This window comes from Arachis stenosperma, chromosome 3 (assembly GCF_014773155.1).
Source record: "Arachis stenosperma cultivar V10309 chromosome 3, arast.V10309.gnm1.PFL2, whole genome shotgun sequence".
NCBI lineage: Eukaryota > Viridiplantae > Streptophyta > Magnoliopsida > Fabales > Fabaceae > Arachis > Arachis stenosperma.
This window is the reverse complement of record NC_080379.1, coordinates 102385228-102403857: the sequence shown is the minus strand read 5'-3', so window position 1 is coordinate 102403857 and position 18630 is coordinate 102385228. Positions and strand designations below refer to the sequence as shown.

Sequence of the window (18630 nt, the reverse complement as noted above, 5' to 3'; positions counted from 1 at the left end):
GTTTATTCCTGAATTCTACTAACTGACTAACTGTGTATCTTCATATGCAAATTGGTGGCACCATAGGGTGACACCAAACTTAGTTTGGAGCACTGTGATGAAAAGTTGTGTTCAAAGCTTTAAGAATAATGCTTTGAACACCAAACTTGTTCTTTACTATATTCTGCGTATAAAAATTTCACACGTGTTCGTCAAGTTTTGGTTGGAATTCATGAATATTGATTTATTCACTACTTCTGAAAGCATGTAAACATGGGTTGCCTCCCATGAAGCGCTTCTTTAGCGTTACTAGTTTGACGTTGCCCCCTTTTTATGGTGGTTGGTAATGCTTGAAGTCTTCTCCTCTGGCAGTGGACTTGTATCCGTTGGTTGTATCAATGATCTCTACATGCTCCAAGGAGAGAACTCTGTTGATGGTGAAGACCTTAGGCAGCTGAGATGGTACAGTGGGAAGATTAGGGGGGATATCTGTGAAGTAGGCTGAGATTACTTTATCCCCTGGAGAGAAATCTTCCGTAGGAATCTTCTTGTTCCGCCACCCCCTTGGTACCTTCTTCTTTGCCCCTGGTGCTGTTTTCTTACTCCTGGTGGCCTCCTTCTTTGATGAGCTTTTGTTAATGTCCTCACAAACTTCTGGTGGCTTAGGTTCCTCCAATTTTTCCTTGACCTGTGGCACTTGCTGCTGGCCTTGTCCATCAACCCAGTGAATCTCAAGATGAGCTGGTTGTGCTTCAGTGCTTGCTTCTTCCTTTAGTATCTCATGATGCACTTTGCTCGGTTCTTTGTCCTCTTCATCTTTTTCTAGTGAGAGTTCGAAAACACTGAAGCTCAGTTGTTCATCATGGATCCTTAATATTAGATCTCCTTTCTCCACATCTATGAGTGCTCTAGCAGTAGCTAGAAATGGTCTCCCCAATATGATTGGGTGTAGTTGACTCTCTTCCATGTCCAGGATGACAAAGTCTGTTGGGAGAAAGTATTTTCCAACTTTGAGCAACACATTTTCCACCACTCCTACTGCTTGCTTTTGAGTCTTGTCAGCCAGCCTTATGACTACATCTGTAGGTAGTATCTCATTGATCTGCAGCCTTTTTACCAGGGATAGGGGTATTAAGTTGATGCTTGCTCCCAAATCGCAAAGTGCTCTATCAAAATTTGTTTCCCCTATAGCACAAGGGACATGAAAACTCTCTAGGTCTTTTCTTTTCGCAGGCAATTGTGTTTGAACGAGGGTGCTGCAATCCTTGTTCATCACTATAGTCTGGCCCCCCTTGAGTGAGCTCTTCCTGGGAAGTAGTTCCTTCATATACTTGATGAATACTGGCATTTGCTGAATGACCTTGATGAATAGTATGTTCACATTCAAAGATGCAAATGAGTCTAAGAACCTTGAGTACATTCTCTTTCCCACAGCACCCTTTAGTAGTTGAGGAAATGGTGCATATAGTCTCAGCAGCTCCTGTTGTGAGATTTCTGGTTCTTGTTGGTCTTTCTTCTCCTTATCTACTAAGGTATTTTCAGGTTGTTCTGACAGCTTGCTTGGCTTGTCTTCGGTCTCCTTGTCATTTGTAGTGACCATATTGCATTCTTCCCATCTTACTTTCTTCGCTTTACCTCTCGGATTCTTCTCCGTGTCACTTGGGAAGCTATCAGTGGGTCTGGGCATCTTCTCAGACAAATATCCCACTTGGAATTCCAGCTTCTTGATTGCTTCCCCCCGATTCTTCATACTGGCTCTCACCTCCTCTTTGAACACCTTATTATCTTGAATGTCTTTGCATATGCTTTCAAGTAAGGTTTCAATCTTAGAGATTCTGTCATCAAATGATGGTATGTTGAGGGTAGATGTAGAAGAGTGAGATGTATTACTGTGGTTTTGTTGGTATGTCCTCTGTGTGAATTGTTGGGGAGCTGTGTTGTTGGGGTTGTGACGTCTCTGATCTTGGCCTTGGTCTTGTTGATTCTCCCACCCAAAGTTTGGGTGATTCCTCCATCCAGGGTTGTAGGTCTTGGAGTATGGATCATGGTTGTATCTAGGTGAATTCCCAATGTAGTTGGCTTGCTCCTGAGTGCCTTGTTCCTCTTAACTTGCTTCCTCTTGAGTTGAAGTGGTGATTGCTGCCACTTGACTTCTCTCCATCTTCTTGGTGTGGTCAGCTAGCTGCTTGGTGATGACCTTATTTTGAGCAAGCAGAGTATCTACATTGTTCAGCTCCATTACCCCTCTAGTGTTCCCTCTTTCGGAAGCATAGAAGTAGTCATTCTCAGCTACAGTTTCAATGACATCTATGGCTTCCTCGATGGTCTTCTTCTTGTTCAAAGAACCTCCGGATGAATGGTCTACGGCCTTCTTAGATTCATATGACAGTCCTTCATAGAAGATGTGCAGCTGCACCCATTCATTGAACATATCAGATGGACATCTCCTTGTTAGGTCTTTAAACCTCTCCCATGCTTCATATAGGGTCTCACCATCTTGTTGCCTGAAAGTTTGGACCTCAGCTCTCAGCCGATTGACTCGTTGAGGAGGGTAAAATCTTGCCAAGAATCTGTTCATAACATCATCCCAAGTCGTCAAGCTATCCTTTGGAAAAGACTTCAACCACTTGGTTGCCTTGTCTTTGAGAGAGAATAGGAACAACAACAGTCTATAGACGTCTGGTTGAACGCCATTGGACTTCACTGTGTCACATATTCTCAGGAAGGTGTTTAAGTGTTGGTTGGGGTCTTCTTGGACACCTCCTCCGAACGAGCAATTGTTCTGAACGAGGGTGATGAGCTGTGGCTTTAGTTCAAAGTTGTTGGCATGGATGGTTGGTTTTTGGATGCTACTTCCGCAGTTCCCTGGGTTTGGGTTAATGTAAGAGCCCAAGACTCTTCTATCTTCCCCACCAGGATTTGCTCTATCTCCTCCACCATGGTTGTGCACCTCTTCCTCACGATGGTCTTCCATTGTTGTTTCAAAGTATTTGATGCATTCGCATATTTGCCATTTTAACTAGTTAGTTTAGTTAGTTTTAGCTTAGGTTCATTCACTTTCTTTGAAATAAATGAGCAATTTTGTGAGTTTTCCTCCATGCATCCATGAACCAAGAATTAAGTGAAATTTGGCATAATTCATGCAAATAAATCAAGGAGTTTATATACAAGTTGATGTGAATGATTCCCTTGAAAATTTTTGCATAAGATGGCAAAACTTTGAGGAAAGTTCTTTGGTTCATGTTAGGTGATGAAGCAAGAAGACAATGGAGCAAGAAAATATTGGAGAAAGGAAGAACAAGCAAGTTGGCAACTTGGAAATCAAGTTGGCAACTTGCTAGTGTGTGTCCAGCAGAGTTGGCAGCTTGACCTCCCCCTCTTCATGGATGAATATCTTGAACCACAAGGATCCAATTGGCATGATTCCAATTGCGTTGAGAAGCTGAAATCAAGAGCTTTCCAACGATATATAATAGTCCATAATGTGGCGAGGAATGGAAGCTCAAATCAGAGGGAAACTCAAGCCCCAAGAGCAAGGAAATGAAGCATTGCAAGTTGCCAACTTGAGCAGCAAGTTGGCAACGCCAGGAGCCATCAGGGGAAGCCACCAGGGGAAGAGTAGCACGTTGCCAACGCCAACACCAAGTTGGCAACGCCCAAGCCAAGTTGAAGAAGAGCCTGGCGTTGTTGCTGGCGTGTTTGCCAACAACTTGGGCAACAACGCCCAGGCAGCTTGAAGATGCTCTCTTCAAGAACGTGTATCTTGAGCTAGAAAACTCCAATTGAGGTGAAATCAGTGGCATTGGAAAGTAGACATCAAGAGCTTTTCAACCATATATCACAATATGAAATTGGAGTTCATTTGAAGGTTCAAATGTTGGCTTCATTGAGAGCCTCAAACATGGAAAGTATTGTTTCTGGCTTGCTCACCAAGTTGGCAACGCCCAACCAAGTTGCCAACGCCCAAAATGAAGAAAGGAGTGCCATTCATGCTGCTAACGCCAGAGAGGAGCACCAACCAAGTTGCCAACGCCAATCAAGGCACCAACCAAGTTGCCAACGCCAGGAAGGGCACCAATCAAGTTACCAACGCCCATAAGCCTTGCCATGCACGTTGCCAACGCCAGGAAGCAAACATGGAGCCTTGAGAAAGGCTCGAGCACGTTGCCAACGTGCTGAAGAGAAGGAGTGTTTGGCAACAACGCCAGGATGGTGAGGAAATTGTGATGCACGTTGCTAACTTGGAATGTAGGGGCGTTATCCACAACAACTCCAACAAGGCAGCCTGACCATGTCCACTTCAATGGAAGATATCTTGAGCTACAGAGATCCAAATCGAGTGCTTCCAGTTGCATTGGAAAGCTGACATTCAGAGCTTTCGAACCATATATAATAGTCTATGGTGGAGCACAAAATTGAAGCCAAACCAGAGTCATCTTTAGGCCCTAAAAACAAGAACATGAAGTGAAATTCAAGAAGGCTAGAGATTAGCCTTGGAGTGTGGCACGAGCACGTTGCCAACGTGCATATAAGGGTGCGTGTTTTGCAACAACGCCAGCCCCAAGTCCCTGCCTTGGGAGGTTAAGGCACGGGCACGTTGCCAACTTGGGAGTGAAGGTGCGTTTTTGGCAACAACTTGGCAGCTTAACCTTACCTTCTTTGAGGAACCATAACTTGAGCTAGGAAAGTCCAATTGAGGTGATTCCAGTGGCATTAGAAAATAGACATCAAGAGCTTTCCAATGATGTATAGTAGTCCATATTGAAGTAGAAGGTTGACACTCAAATTCTGAGCTACATTTAGCATGAAAGTAGAGCCAAGAAGAGGAGAAGCAAGTTGTTAGCAACAACTTGGGCTAGCAACGCCCAAGTCTCAAAACTCACTTCCAGGAAATGATGATGCACGTTGCCAACGTGCATTAAGGCCTGCGTTATTGACAAAAACGCCAAGCCAATGGGCCAGAAGCATGATGAACTCTTCCTTTCCAAGTCTAGCAACACTTCTTCCAATTGAGCCAAGAATTCAACAAAAAGGAAGCCCATATTGCTAACCCAATTCAAGATATTTGAAAGAGCTTTAGGAGTAGTATAAATAGAAGAGATTGATGTACTTGTAGAGGACTTTTGAATACTTTTTGACACTTAGAATTTTTATACACTTTTAGCACTTGTACTTGGCTTTTGTTAGAACTTCCGGGTACTCTCCCGGAAAGCTCATCTTTGGTTTTCTATTGGAATTCTTCTTCTTCATTTTCAAGTTTTAAGCACTTCATTCTTCTTCTTCTTCTTCTTCCTTTACATTTAGTTTAATTTTGATTTATGGCAATTGTTGTTGAAATTGGAGCAATGACTCATTAAACCCCACTTTCATTAGGGGGAGGAGCTCTGTTTGTTGGAATGAATTGGTGAACCCATCTTCTCCTCCTCAATTCTAGTGGTTGATCTAAAGAGGGAACTCTTGCTCTTCATAGATTCAACCACCATCGAGAGAGGGGTTAATCTACATGAATTGTGTGGTGAATTTGAGGAATGAGCCACATAATTCAGTTTAGAGTTCATCCTTTCATGATTTCTTTAATCAATATACCTTGGTTAGTATGTGAGATGTAACTCTCCTTGGTTGAGATTATAGGAATTGTGTGGCTGGATTAGATTTGAGTTTCATCTCTTCTCATGAACAATTAGATCACGAGAGTGGCAATTGGTTATGTTGAGAGAGATTGAATCACCAAGAGATTGGGATTCAATCACCCACTTGCCATGGATCTATACCCATGATTGAGAAGGATTTGACTAACATCAATTCATGAAAACTTGCATCTCTGATCCCTAATGATCCTCTCTATCATTAATTCTCATTTCTTTTGTTCTTAGTGTTTGAAAACCCATTACCCACTCCCTTTCTACATTCTTGCAATTTATTATTCTTGTCATTTACATTCTGTTTCTTTATTTCTTACTCTTTTGCTCTTTAGAATTCAGCACTTTATTTCTTGCAATTTACATTTTGTGTCATTTAAGTTTCTTGCAATTATGTTCAAAAATCAAAATGCTCATGAAATTAAAACTATGTTTGCTTGACTAAATCTACCATTTAACTAAAGTTGCTTAATCTACCAATCTCCGTGGGATCGACCTCACTCTTTGTGAGTTTTATTACTTGATACGACCCGGTATACTTGCCGGTAAATACGTGAAATTAATTTTTTACGTATCAAGTTTTTGGCGCCGTTGCCGGGGATTGGAAAAGATTGACAATGATTAAGTGAATGGTAGTTTAGATCAAGCATTTTCTTTGTTTTTGCTTTGTACAGTTCTTTTAATCTTTTTGTTTTCTTTTTGACACTAAGTGTTTGTGTTATTGCCTCACTAAGAGATTCTCATCTGAGATATGAATTTCAATTGCTTTGGTGATTGTGTTTTACAAAACTTAAATGGAGTTTACCTCATTTTTTGATCAAACAAACTTTCTGGGATATCACCCACCACCACCAATCTCTAATGGTGGCTGGGAATATCACCAAGAAAATACAAATTCTGAGCACTCCAATCCATGGAGATTTGCTTCAGAGACACAAGATGAGCAAGAGAATCATATGGGATACCAACCACCACCACAAAATGATTCATATCATTATCCTTATGGTGGATGGGAATATCAACAAGAAATGATGGATCATGAGCAATCAACCCAAATGGGATATGCCCCAAGGTCACATAATGATCAAGAAAGTTATATGGGGTATTTTCCACCACCACAAAATGATTCAAGTTACCATACTAATTGTGGTTGGAAAAATCAAGACCAAGGAATGATGGGGTTTGAGCAATCAAACCAAATGGGATGCTTCACAAGAACACAAAATGATTCATACTCCTATGAATGGGACAACTATCCAAATTGTGATTGGGAAGGACAAAACCAAGGAGAATTCAATGTTTCTTATCCCATCCATCATGAGCCAGCACCTCTTAATTATCCAACCTCACCTCCAAAATTTTCATATCAAATTCTTCACCACTTGATTATGCCTCAACACAAAGTTTCCTCCAAAATCCATACCAGTCATCCCATCAATCACACAACTTATTCCACAACCCTCAACACAACTTCACCACAACACATTCACGTCACCAAAATTACTCTCAACCTTCATCTCTTGAATTAACAGATGAGGAATACCTTGAAGGCATTGAAATACAGAGAAAACTAGTGGAATTTTACACAAAATCCCCATCTTGGGAAGAAACCATCCTCGAACAGATAAATGGGTCCTTAGAGCAAACAAAGAGGAACTTAGAACCATCAAACAGCACGGATGAAGACAAATTTGTGGGTGAGGAAGTGGAAAAGCAAGATGAGGAAGCCTCTGTGTCAAGAGAAATTTCAATGAAAAATGAGGTAGAGGTGGTTGAACCTGAAATTGCACTTGAGATGACAAGAGAACATGAAGACTCACAACTCTCACAAAATTCCCTAGACCAAAACGCCTCAACACTTGAAACCATGATTGAAAGGTATGAAGAGGAGATGAAGAAATGTTGGGAAGATCAACAAACCTCCTCCATGATAGAGCTATTAAAGCAAATGTTGGGTGCAAAGAAAGGAGTGGAGGAGCATGAACGTGAGGAAGTCATTCCAGAGAATTCACACTCAAGTGAAGCAGAGAAGTACACAGAGGAAGAGCTCATTGAACCAGTATTGCACGAAACTCTTGATGAAAAGAAGACTCCAACAATCACACAACCACCAAGACTTGGATTCAAGAAAGTGAAAGCAATTAACAAAAGCACCAAGAAGAGGATTGTGACCAAGCTACCAAGGACAATATTCATGAAGAAAAAAGGGTCAACCACAAGCAATCCTCCCCATGATCTAGCAAGCAAGCTCAATCAAGCCATTAACAAAAGAAAGCTTCCTGAGGAGAGGCCAAGACAGGGGACACTAGCTGAATTTTCTTCCCCCTTAAGGTCATTCCTATTAACAAACTGGAAGAAGAGGAAGAAAGTGAACAACATGTCAACCATAGGTATAATTTCTCTTCTCTGCTTTGTTTTTGTTCTTTGTTTTATTTAAATTCAATAAATTGGCATATGGTTACATTTTAAGTTTGGTGTTGCCTTGCAACAAATTGTTTTCAATCTTCTTGGATGATTGCATCAAATCAAAAATGAAAGTGACACACCAAGATTCTAAGTTTGGTGTGCCATTTATTTTCTATGCAATTTATTCAAGCAACACTACTTGTCTGCATAATCATAATGCCTCTGCAGTTTTAGTTTTCTCTTTTGATTTGACACTTTTGCATTCTACTTGCTTTAGTTATTTTTCTATCTTTAAATGCTTTCATTTAGTTTGCTTATTAACTGTTTTTGTTAATACATTACCAAGAGATCCGTATTCATGACAGATTTTTAGCTTGGTGATTGTATTTAACATACAACAATTTCATTTGCTTAGTTTTAATTCAAATAAATTGACATATGATTGCATTCTAAGTTTGGTGTTGCTATGCAACAAAATTTGTTTCCAATCTTTACTGGATACTTGCATTAATTCCAAGTGAAAGTGTCACACTAAGTTTGGTGTGCCACTTATCTTTTATGCAATGTATTGTGCTCACCTTCTTAAGTTTGCAATCAAAATGTCTCTGTCTCTTGTGCCTTAATTGTTATCTTTAATTTTGCTTACTTGAAACACATGTGCTACTAATGTTTCATTGTGTAAGACATTCATGATCTATCTTAGCCCCATAGCCACGGTTCTAATTGTTGCTTGAGGACAAGCAATCATTATAAGTTTGGTGTGGGAAGGGAAGGAAAAGGAGGAAAAGGACAACAATAGAGAAGATAAATTACAAGGTTGTAAAGTTCTTTTTTCTCTCATTTGTTTCCAGCACTTTAAATTGCATGATTGTCTTATTACCTTCTCTGTATACATGTGAGATATGAATGGGCATAGTTTGATTTCTAAATTGCAATATGCTGCTGTGGCATTATGACTACCAACTTGAGTTTTGTGAATTCAAAAGCAATAAAGCATCATGATCATAAACAAACAAGGCATGAAAGAAGAACTTAGCATGTGCATACAAATATTGGAAAGCTAGTATGATTGATTGTTGCTCAAGTACATTAGATTTTATTTAATTGAAGTTTTCATCTAGGACATTTTGTGAAATCTTTTGAAAATCATGAAAACCTTGAAAAAGCAAATGCAATTAAGGCAAGAAAAGAAAAAGGGAAAGAATGAGAAAGCTGAAGGCTCTGAGTACCAATGACAATTTCATGGTTATGTACTTGTGGTGTTTATGTATCAAGTAAAATTCTTGAAAACAAAACACTTAGAAGTCAAGGCTAGGCTCAAGTGCAAAAGCACTCCCTCAAAGCTCAAGGTTCTGAGCATCAATGATTAGAGAGTCAAGAAAAGAAAAGAAAAAATGAGCCTAATGAAGTCCTCTAATTAAATGCTTGTGGTGCTTATGTATCAAGTGGTAATACTTGAAAACAAAGTATTTAGAATCGTAGCTTTGTTATTAACTCATGGGGCAAAGCACCCAAAAGGAGAAGCTAATAAGAAAAATCAAAAGCTTGTTTCAAGGAAGAATTATAAGAAAAAGATTTCATAAAGTGAGCTAGATAGAAGCATCAATCATTTACATTTCTTTTGTGATTGTAGCATGCATAGAAAACTAGCTTGCCATGAACATTAACTTGCTATTCTTCTAACCTTGGATTGTCAATCTCTATTGCATGATTCTTTTCTTGCTTGAGGACAAGCAAGGTTTAAGTTTGGTGTTGTGATGCATTCGCATATTTGCCATTTTAACTAGTTAGTTTAGTTAGTTTTAGCTTAGGTTCATTCACTTTCTTTGAAATAAATGAGTAATTTTGTGAGTTTTCCTCCATGCATCCATGAACCAAGAATTAAGTGAAATTTGGCATAATTCATGCAAATAAATCAAGGAGTTTATATACAAGTTGATGTGAATGATTCCCTTGAAAATTATTGCATAAGATGGCAAAACTTTGAGGAAAGTTCTTTGGTTCATGTTAGGTGATGAAGCAAGAAGACAATGGAGCAAGAAAATATTGGAGAAAGGAAGAACAAGCAAGTTGGCAACTTGGAAATCAAGTTGGCAACTTGCTAGTGTGTGTCCAGCAGAGTTGGCAGCTTGACCTCCCCCTCTTCATGGATGAATATCTTGAACCACAAGGATCCAATTGGCATGATTCCAATTGCGTTGAGAAGCTGACATCAAGTGCTTTCCAACGATATATAATAGTCCATAATGTGGCGAGGAATGGAAGCTCAAATCAGAGGGAAACTCAAGCCCCAAGAGCAAGGAAATGAAGCATTGCAAGTTGCCAACTTGAGCAGCAAGTTGGCAAGGCCAGGAGCCATCAGGGGAAGCCACCAGGGGAAGAGTAGCATGTTGCCAACGCCAACACCAAGTTGGCAACGCCCAAGCCAAGTTGAAGAAGAGCCTGGCGTTGTTGCTGGCGTGTTTGCCAACAACTTGGGCAACAACGCCCAGGCAGCTTGAGGATGCTCTCTTCAAGAACGTGTATCTTGAGCTAGAAAACTCCAATTGAGGTGAAATCAGTGGCATTGGAAAGTAGACATCAAGAGCTTTTCAACCATATATCACAATATGAAATTGGAGTTCATTTGAAGGTTCAAATGTTGGCTTCATTGAGAGCCTCAAACATGGAAAGTATTGTTTCTGGCTTGCTCACCAAGTTGGCAACGCCCAACCAAGTTGCCAACGCCCAAAATGAAGAAAGGAGTGCCATTCATGCTGCTAACGCCAGAGAGGAGCACCAACCAAGTTGCCAACGCCAATCAAGGTACCAACCAAGTTGCCAACGCCAGGAAGGGCACCAATCAAGTTACCAACGCCCATAAGCCTTGCCATGCACGTTGCCAACGCCAGGAAGCAAACATGGAGCCTTGAGAAAGGCTTGAGCACGTTGCCAACGTGCTGAAGAGAAGGAGTGTTTGGCAACAACGCCAGGATGGTGAGGAAATTGTGATGCACGTTGCTAACTTGGAATGTAGGGGCGTTATCCACAACAACTCCAACAAGGCAGCCTGACCATGTCCACTTCAATGGAAGATATCTTGAGCTACAGAGATCCAAATCGAGTGCTTCCAGTTGCATTGGAAAGCTGACATTCAGAGCTTTCGAACCATATATAATAGTCTATGGTGGAGCACAAAATTGAAGCCAAACCAGAGTCATCTTTAGGCCCTAAAAACAAGAACATGAAGTGAAATTCAAGAAGGCTAGAGATTAGCCTTGGAGTGTGGCACGAGCACGTTGCCAACGTGCATATAAGGGTGCGTGTTTTGCAACAACGCCAGCCCCAAGTCCCTACCTTGGGAGGTTAAGGCACGGGCACGTTGCCAACTTGGGAGTGAAGGTGCGTTTTTGGCAACAACTTGGCAGCTTAACCTTACCTTCTTTGAGGAACCATAACTTGAGCTAGGAAAGTCCAATTGAGGTGATTCCAGTGGCATTAGAAAATAGACATCAAGAGCTTTCCAATGATGTATAGTAGTTCATATTGAAGTAGAAGGTTGACACTCAAATTCTGAGCTACATTTAGCATGAAAGTAGAGCCAAGAAGAGGAGAAGCAAGTTGTTAGCAACAACTTGGGCTAGCAACGCCCAAGTCTCAAAACTCACTTCCAGGAAATGATGATGCACGTTGCCAACGTGCATTAAGGCCTGCGTTATTGACAAAAACGCCAAGCCAATGGGCCAGAAGCATGATGAACTCTTCCTTTCCAAGTCTAGCAACACTTCTTTCAATTGAGCCAAGAATTCAACAAAAAGGAAGCCCATATTGCTAACCCAATTCAAGATATTTGAAAGAGCTTTAGGAGTAGTATAAATAGAAGAGATTGATGTACTTGTAGAGGACTTTTGAATACTTTTTGACACTTAGAATTTTTATACACTTTTAGCACTTGTACTTGGCTTTTGTTAGAACTTCCGGGTACTCTCCCGGAAAGCTCATCTTTGGTTTTCTATTGGAATTCTTCTTCTTCATTTTCAAGTTTTAAGCACTTCATTCTTCTTCTTCTTCTTCTTCCTTTACATTTAGTTTAATTTTGATTTATGGCAATTGTTGTTGAAATTGGAGCAATGACTCATTAAACCCCACTTTCATTAGGGGGAGGAGCTCTGTTTGTTGGAATGAATTGGTGAACCCATCTTCTCCTCCTCAATTCTAGTGGTTGATCTAAAGAGGGAACTCTTGCTCTTCATAGATTCAACCACCATCGAGAGAGGGGTTAATCTACATGAATTGTGTGGTGAATTTGAGGAATGAGCCACATAATTCAGTTTAGAGTTCATCCTTTCATGATTTCTTTAATCAATATACCTTGGTTAGTATGTGAGATGTAACTCTCCTTGGTTGAGATTATAGGAATTGTGTGGCTGGATTAGATTTGAGTTTCATCTCTTCTCATGAACAATTAGATCACGAGAGTGGCAATTGGTTATGTTGAGAGAGATTGAATCACCAAGAGATTGGGATTCAATCACCCACTTGCCATGGATCTATACCCATGATTGAGAAGGATTTGACTAACATCAATTCATGAAAACTTGCATCTCTGATCCCTAATGATCCTCTCTATCATTAATTCTCATTTCTTTTGTTCTTAGTGTTTGAAAACCCATTACCCACTCCCTTTCTACATTCTTGCAATTTATTATTCTTGTCATTTACATTCTGTTTCTTTATTTCTTACTCTTTTGCTCTTTAGAATTCAGCACTTTATTTCTTGCAATTTACATTTTGTGTCATTTAAGTTTCTTGCAATTATGTTCAAAAATCAAAATGCTCATGAAATCAAAACTATGTTTGCTTGACTAAATCTACCATTTAACTAAAGTTGCTTAATCTACCAATCTCCGTGGGATCGACCTCACTCTTTGTGAGTTTTATTACTTGATACGACCCGGTATACTTGCCGGTTGTACGTGAAATCTAAATTTTACGTATCAGTATTCTTCACAGTGTTTCTCCTCTTCTTCAGCACCCACTACACGTTTTTCTTTTGCCTCCCTTCTTAATCTTAAGAAGGTTCTCTCAGGTTCAGAATCAAAGGAAGTTGAGGCTCTGCTTCTTCTCCCTGTCATACAACCAACAGAGTACAAGCAAGAAAAACAATGCAGAAAGTATCTTGTTAGAATAACTTGTTAGTGTCAGTGATGCAATATATCAAACAGTTAGTGGGTTAGTGAACTGAATTGTAAATAGCAAAGAAAAACTCAGAAACAGGGGAGGGGAAGAATTAAACTAGGACGGAAAGCAAATTAACCAAACAGAAAATTAAATCAAACAAAATACAAATGCTCAATCTAGTGATCCTCTAATGTAATCATTGTCGATGCACAATCAATCCCCGGCAACGGCGCCATAAACTTGATCGGGGTAAAATTTGTCTCTCAACAAATTCTCATTCGGCAAGTGTACCAAATTTGTCGTCAAGTAAAAACTCACAATAGAGTGAGGTCGAATCCCACAGGGATTGATTGATCAAGCAACTTTGATTAGAGGAATAATCTAGTTGAGCGAATCCATGAATAGAGTTGATAATTGCAGAAATTAAAATGGCAGGAAAGTAAATGACTGAAAGTAAATAGCAGAATTGTAAATGGGAATGGGGGAATTGCTCATAAAAGTAAATTACAGAAAATAAAGAGAATGTGTAAGATCAGAAATGGGGAGTTCATTGGGCTTAGGAGATGTCGCATTCTCCGGATCAATTTCATTTTCATCTCTTCCTCAATCAATGCACTCATTGATCTCCTTGGCAATCTTAAGTGATTGAATCACAATTTCTTGCAATTCAATCTCTCAAATCTTGATCAATAGCCAATTCCTTGGTCAATTGCTCATGAGAAGAGATGAAGTGTGGTCACTGATTATACCACATGCATTTCCCAAATCAAATGCTTAGAGGGTTATAGCCATATACCCATCCACACTCAATTTGGTCCAACATGAGAAAGCATTTCTAGCTAATCTCTTCATTCCTCTTTCAAGGATCCGAAGAGATCCATGTTTGAATAGCTTCTTTTCCAAGATAACTATCCAATTGGATGAGGATCGAAAGCTTTCAAGTAAAATTTCAAAAGGAAAGATAGAAGAAGAATAAGAAAATTAGTATTGTTCCATCAAATTACAACAGAGCTCCCTAACCTAATGAATGGGTTTTAGTTGTTCATAGCTCTAGAAATTAAAATCAAAGATGGAGAATACATGATAAAGCTAGAAGTACAAAGAAAGTAAATACAGAGAGTAGTTCTCTGTCCTAGCTCCTTCCAAAAGCTTCCTCTCTCTTTCAAAACTACTCCTATATATACTACTCTTCTCAGCTTCTAGTTAGCTCTTCAAGTCTTGGGCCTCTGGATCTTTGAGTTTGAAGCAGTTCCTTTCTTCAATTGGGCTTGGCTTACTTGCAGAGAGATAGTGTGAAGTAGGCATAGACTTTAGCTCAAGACGTTAGGGGTTTTTATCATTTAGTGAAAGTACAAGTTCGAGAACGTTAGTGACACTTAACATTGTCGCTAACGTTGCCATGCACCCCTTTGTCTCACGTTAAAGCCCACGTTAACTGGGTTAACGTGGCTTTTAATGTTGCCTTGTTAGCCTTCGAGAACGTTAGTGACACTCAACATTGTCACTAACGTTCAAGTGTGCCCCTTCTTGCTTCACGTTAAAGCTCACGTTAACTAGGTTAACGTGGCTTCTAACGTGGCTTTTGCCAACCTTCGAGAACGTTAGTGACACTCAACATTGTCACTAACGTTCAAGTGTGCCCCTAGGTCTCACGTTAGAGTCCATGTTAACTAGGTTAACGTGGCTTCTAACGTGGCCATTCTTAGCCATCCCAACGTTAGTGATAATGTTGAGTGTCACTAACGTTGGCTCATTCTTCATTCTTCATCGTTAGCTTCCACGTTAACCAAGTTAACGTGGAAGTTAACGTGGCTTTTGGGGTTGTGTGGTTGCTCCAACGTTAGTGATAATGTTGAGTGTCACTAACGTTGTCGACAACTCTCCATCTCTTACGTTAGCTCCCACGTTAACCAAGTTAACGTGGGAGTTAACGTGGCTCTTTGCAACTTAGGCCAATGTTAGTGACAATGTTGAGTGTCACTAACGTTGGCTTCTCTTCCCCCTTTAATGTTAGAGGCCACGTTAACTAGGTTAACGTGGCTTCTAACGTGGCCATTTGTGAGCTTGCCAACGTTAGTGACAATGTTGAGTGTCACTAACGTTGGCTCAACTTCCCTTCTCCACGTTAGAGTTCACGTTAACTTAGTTAACGTGACTCTTTAACGTGGGCATTGATGGCTTTTGAGAGTGTTTTTGGCAATTACTTTTCTCCTTAACTTTGCAAGTTACCTCCCATTCCTTGCTTCCTTTGGTCCTGAAATCAAGCAATAGAGTGCATCAAAGTTCTAGTCCAAGTCATGGGTAATGCAATATACAATTTTGTCATTAAAATCATGCACAATCCTCATGAAACAATGTAAAATGCACAATGTATGCTTGAATCAAGGTCTGAGTGAATATCTGCCCAAAACTAACTTATTTCCTAAGAAAATGCATGAAATTACCTAAAAACAGTGAAGAAAAGGTCAGTGAAACTGGCCAAAATGCCCTGGCATCACCATCTACCAAGGATACCCTAAGTGGAGTATAGTTATGATATTTTTTGATTTTCTCTCCGGAGCGATCCTCCTTTTTCTTGGATTCTTTATCTCGGTAGGCAGAACCGAACCTTGAGGCTTCGCCAAGTCGAGAATTTTCCTCCATGTTGATGTATTTCTGTGTCCATTCTTGTACTTCGTCTAAGGATGTCGGGTATCTCTTTGATATAGATTGGCTAAATGGTCCTTCTCGTAGGCCATTTATGAGGCCCATAATGGCAGCTTCTGTTGGTAGACTTTGTATGTCCATGCATGTTTTGTTGAATCTTTCCATGTAGTTGCGAAGGCTCTCCCGATCTCATTGCTTGATCCCTAGTAGGCTAGGTGCGTGTTTGGCTTTGTCCTTTTGTATGGAGAATCGGGCCAGGAACTTCTTGGCCAGGTCGTCGAAACTCGAGATGGATTTAGAAGGTAGGTTGTCGAACCATTTAATGGCTGTCCTGGTGAGAGTTGTTGGAAAGGCTTTGCAGCGAACTGCATCTGAGGCATCAGTGAGGTACATTCTACTTCTGAAGTTGTGAAGATGATGGTTGGGGTTCGAGGTGCCGTCATATAGAGTCATATCCGGAAGCTTCAAATCTTTTGGAATTTTGGTCTTCATAATTTCTCTGGTGAATGGATCTTGATCATTTTGAGAGCTATCCTCTGTGGATGGTCGAGTAGCTTTAGTTTTGAGATCAGCTTCGAGTTTTATAAGCTTATCTTCTAATTATCGGCGTCGCCTTATCTCCCGGTGTAGATCTTCTTCTTTTTCACGTCGATGTTGGGCTTCCTTCTCAAGTTGCTCCAATCGATTTTGAAGTGCTTCTATTACTCCTGGATTTGATGAATTTTTGTCTCCGTTGGTTTTTGGAGTATCTTTGAGTATTGTGTCTGCGTTTTTATGCGGCGTTCTGTCTTTCAAACCTGAATCGTGGTTGTTGTCATGGTCATCCGCCATGTTAATGGGATGACTTCCAGGTTCCCCGGCAACGGCGCCAATGTTCCGAGGGTTACCTGAAATTGTAGGTCGATCTCGGATGAGATCTTCTGTGCTGGTCGGAGCCGACGTGTCTGGCAGGTGTGTAGCGGCCGGAGCTGGTGTGTCCGACTTGCTGGACTTGGTAGTGGTGCTGATCCTTCATCCCCGGAGGGTGGGGGGTACCTGCAAGAGACTCCGATGCTTAAGTTAGCAAGGGTATTAAGCAGGTATTGAGTAGAATCTGAGTATGAGTTATACCTGGGTGCTCCAGTGTATTTATAATGGTGAAATGTGGCCTCTTGCGGATAGGATAAGTTAGTTATCTTATCTTATCTTTATCTTATCTTTAAGTGAGGTCATTTTTAAGGGAACCGCCTTTATCTCTATGGGCTTGGGCTGCCCTTGGATTTGGGGCGCGTTCCTCTATTTGGGTCCTTCGTTTGGGCTTTCCTGTGACTTGGCCGAGCTCTTTGAGGAGAGGTCGGGTTGTCCTGACCTGAAAAGGTCGGTCGCTTTGTCTGTCGAACATCCCAGGTCGGACAGCTCGACCCAGGGTATGAACAGGTTTTATGAAGGATGGATGTGAGTGGTGAATGGGTGAAGAAGAGAGAGAGTGGTGGGGTAGGTGGGGATCCTGTGGGGTCCACAGATCTTGAGGTGTCAAGAAAAATTCATCCCTGCACCAAGTGGTGAGCAAAAATGCTCTTTATGCCAATTCTGGCGTTAAACGCCGGGCTGGTGCCCATTTCTGGCGTTTAACGCCAGCCTCTTGCCCTTTCCTGGCGTTTAACGCCAGTCTGGTGCCCCTTTCTGGCGTTAAACGCCCAGAATGGTGCCAGACTGGGCGTTAAATGCCCATTTGCTACCCTTACTGGCGTTTAAACGCCAGTAAGATTTTCCTCCAGGGTGTGCTATTTTTCTTTCTGTTTTTTCATTCTATTTTTGCTTTTTCAATTGATTTTGTGACTTTCCATGATCATCAACCTACAGAAAACATAAAATAACAAAGGAAAATAGATAAATATAACATTGGGTTGCCTCCTAACAAGCGCTTCTTTAATGTCAGTAGCTTGACAGTGGGCTCTCATGGAGCCTTACAGATGCTCAGAGCAATGTTGGAACCTCCCAACACCAAACTTAGAGTTTGAATGTGGGGGTTCAACACTAAACTTAGAAGTTGGTTGTGGCCTCCCAACACCAAACTTAGAGTTTGACTGTGGGGGCTCTGTTTGAATTTGTTTTGAGAGAAGCTCTTCATGCTTCTTCTCCATGGTTACAGAGGGATATCCTTGAGCCTTAAACACAAAGGATTCTTCATTCACTTAAATGATCAATTCTCCTCTGTCAACATCAATCACAGCCTTTGCTGTGGCTAGGAATGGTCTGCCAAGGATGATGGATTCATCCATGCACTACCCAGTCTCTAGGACTATAAAATCAGCAGGGATGTAATGGTCTTCAACTTTCACCAAAACATCTTCTACAAGTCCATAAGCTTATTTTCTTGAATTGCCTGCCATCTCTAGTGAGATTCTTGCAGCTTGCACCTCAAAGATCCCTAGCTTCTCCATTACAGAGAGAGGCATAAGATTTATGCTTGATCCTAGGTCACACAGAGCTTTCTTAAAGGGCATGGCGCCTATGGTACAAGGTATTGAGAACTTCCCAGGGTCTTGTCTCTTTTGAGGTAATTTATGCCTAGACAAGTCATCCAGTTCTTTGGTGAGCAAAGGAGGTTCGTTCTCCCAAGTCTCATTACCAAATAACTTGCCATTTAGCTTCATGATTGCTCCAAGGTATTTAGCAACTTGCTCTTCAATGACATCTTTATCCTCTTCAGAGGAAGAATACTCATCCGAGCTCATGAATGGCAGAAATAAATTCAATAGAATCTCTATGGTCTCATTATGAGCCTCAGATTCCCATGGTTCCTCATTAGGGAACTCAT

General features: G+C 40.8%; 1 protein-coding gene and 1 non-coding gene across 2 annotated transcripts; one reads left to right on the top strand and one right to left on the bottom strand.

Moving 5' to 3' along the window:
* Positions 1-310: 310 nt before the first annotated feature.
* Positions 311-1729, bottom strand: LOC130966504 (uncharacterized). Its single transcript, XM_057891315.1, has one exon. The coding sequence runs from the start codon at positions 1727-1729 to the stop codon at positions 311-313; it is 1419 nt and encodes a 472-aa protein (XP_057747298.1).
* A 676-nt stretch (positions 1730-2405) lies between these two features.
* LOC130972252 (small nucleolar RNA R71) lies at positions 2406-2511 on the top strand. Its single transcript, XR_009083443.1, has one exon. It is a non-coding gene; the product is annotated as a small nucleolar RNA R71 (small nucleolar RNA).
* Positions 2512-18630: the final 16119 nt, after the last annotated feature.